We start from the raw sequence: 1820 nt of genomic DNA, 5'->3' as shown, positions 1-1820 counted from the left end.
CCCTTGTGTCAGTGCACCTGCCATCGCTCTGTGACGCTCCTGGTTACTCCCTTTCTATTTTTCCCATCTCTTATCATCGGAGGACTATGGGATGGCTGAGGAAACAAGGCAAGGCAGGAGCTGGGATTTTCTGAGGAGTAGCATGTCAGGTAAAAAGTTGACAGGCTCAGGGCGCTCTCCAGCCATGAAAGCAAACTGTCACGCAGCAGATCTTTCAGTCCCCTGAGAACTGTCACTTGGAACTTTCTAGTTCAGCAAGTGTCCTTTAACAAAAGTTTTAAAGTTATTAAAAATGAATATTTCATTGTTAAAAATTGTTTTCCACAAGACCCTGCTCCTGGAGGTGTTTAAGAATTCTGAGCTCAGGTAAATTGGGGATGCTGATCACCATCCCACCTCCTGGAGGAGGGGTACAAAAAGAATCCGATTTAAATTTGCCTAATCAGCATTTTCCAAACGTACTTGACTGCAGAACACTTCCTTGCAGTATTGCCTATTAATACACTGCAGTTTAAACAGTAGTTCCACTAAGAACGTATCTTGAAAATCACTGTCTTTTTTTGGTTATAATATTTAAAATCTTAATAGCATAGCACTACTTTTGTGGAAAAGAAATATTCTAGCCTGGAAACTTCTTGACTACAGGAGCTGTTTTTTACTCTCCAGCACTTAGCAGAGTACAAGACATTTAGCCAATTCTCAGTGAATGTTTGTTAAATTTTAAAAATCAAAATAGAATCCATTTTTTTTGCATAAGATGTTCTCACTCTGTACCAAAAGGATATGATGAGTTTTTATGTGTGTCTGTTTGTTTGTTTTTTGAGGAACAAGAGCCCAGTTTGTTTATTTGATCATTTCTTGCATTTGACGTACTCCTCGATGACATTCTTGGCCTGGGCCTCTTTGCCGTAGTCCTAAACCACCACACAACTGCAACCAACCACTTTACGGGGCTTTCCCTCTCTGTCAGTTTTACAGAGGCCTACCCATTCCCCTAGTTTCTTGTCATCAACCTTAATCAGGTTGATTTGGTGCTCAGCACAAAGGTCCTCCACCAACTTGACATACATAGGCTCATCACAGTTGGATGCAAGCACACAGAGATGGGCTTGGCACTTGCCAAGCTTCACGAATTCCATGTGCTAGGCCATCGTGGATGAAAGCGGGCCTCAGCACCTCTTCCAGAGCAGTATTAACGTCCATTACACCCCCAGCAGCAATGCCTTCCTCGGCCATGGTGGTGGGTTACAGGTGGAGCTGAATCTTGAGTGCACCCGCTCCTCTGCCTCCGCATGACTCTGCGGCGGCAGGGCAAGAGCTATGATGAGTTTTTTAATGGGTTTTATGTGATGGATATGTACATTCAAATAACTTATTTGGGTTGATTATTTGCCACTGTAAGTAACAAATAAGGAAAGGCCATCCTAAAAAGGAATTTATACATAAGAATACTGTCAACCATCATAGTTTTTCTACATTTATAACATATCATGTTTCAATATTTCTAATGAACCAGAAGTTACTTTTTTTAAAAAGGCAGGAGCTAGTGTCATTCTCTATAAAATAGTGTGAAAGGTGAATTGTAAGCCTGACAGTCTACGGGGACTTGGAATCACCGTTCAAAGTTTATAGTCCTTAGTTATCAAACTGCTGGTAAAGTATAAAAATACATCCAGGGGGTCTTGATTGTTCTAAATCACCACTGGTGGTTCAGCATCACATCCCAGACCTCTGTGCTGTGTCCCGAGAGAGGCATTTTGAGTCTGCAAAACCATCAGAAAAAAAAAAAAAACAGGAAGGGAGGGCTGAGTGGGGAGGAG

The 1820-nt window shown here is 41.8% G+C and overlaps 1 protein-coding gene across 1 annotated transcript; it reads right to left on the bottom strand.

The window, feature by feature from the left end:
* Positions 1 to 851: 851 nt before the first annotated feature.
* On the bottom strand, positions 852 to 1236 carry RPS12 (ribosomal protein S12; the record flags this gene model as incomplete). Its single annotated transcript, XM_079716383.1, is given in 3 exon segments — positions 852 to 914; positions 918 to 1125; positions 1127 to 1236. Coding segments are annotated over 3 exon segments (381 nt in total).
* Positions 1237 to 1820: the final 584 nt, after the last annotated feature.

The sequence above is a fragment of the Hyperoodon ampullatus genome (assembly GCF_949752795.1).
Source record: "Hyperoodon ampullatus genome assembly, chromosome: 12".
NCBI classification, from domain to species: domain Eukaryota; kingdom Metazoa; phylum Chordata; class Mammalia; order Artiodactyla; family Ziphiidae; genus Hyperoodon; species Hyperoodon ampullatus.
This window is presented reverse-complemented; position numbering and strand designations above follow the sequence as displayed.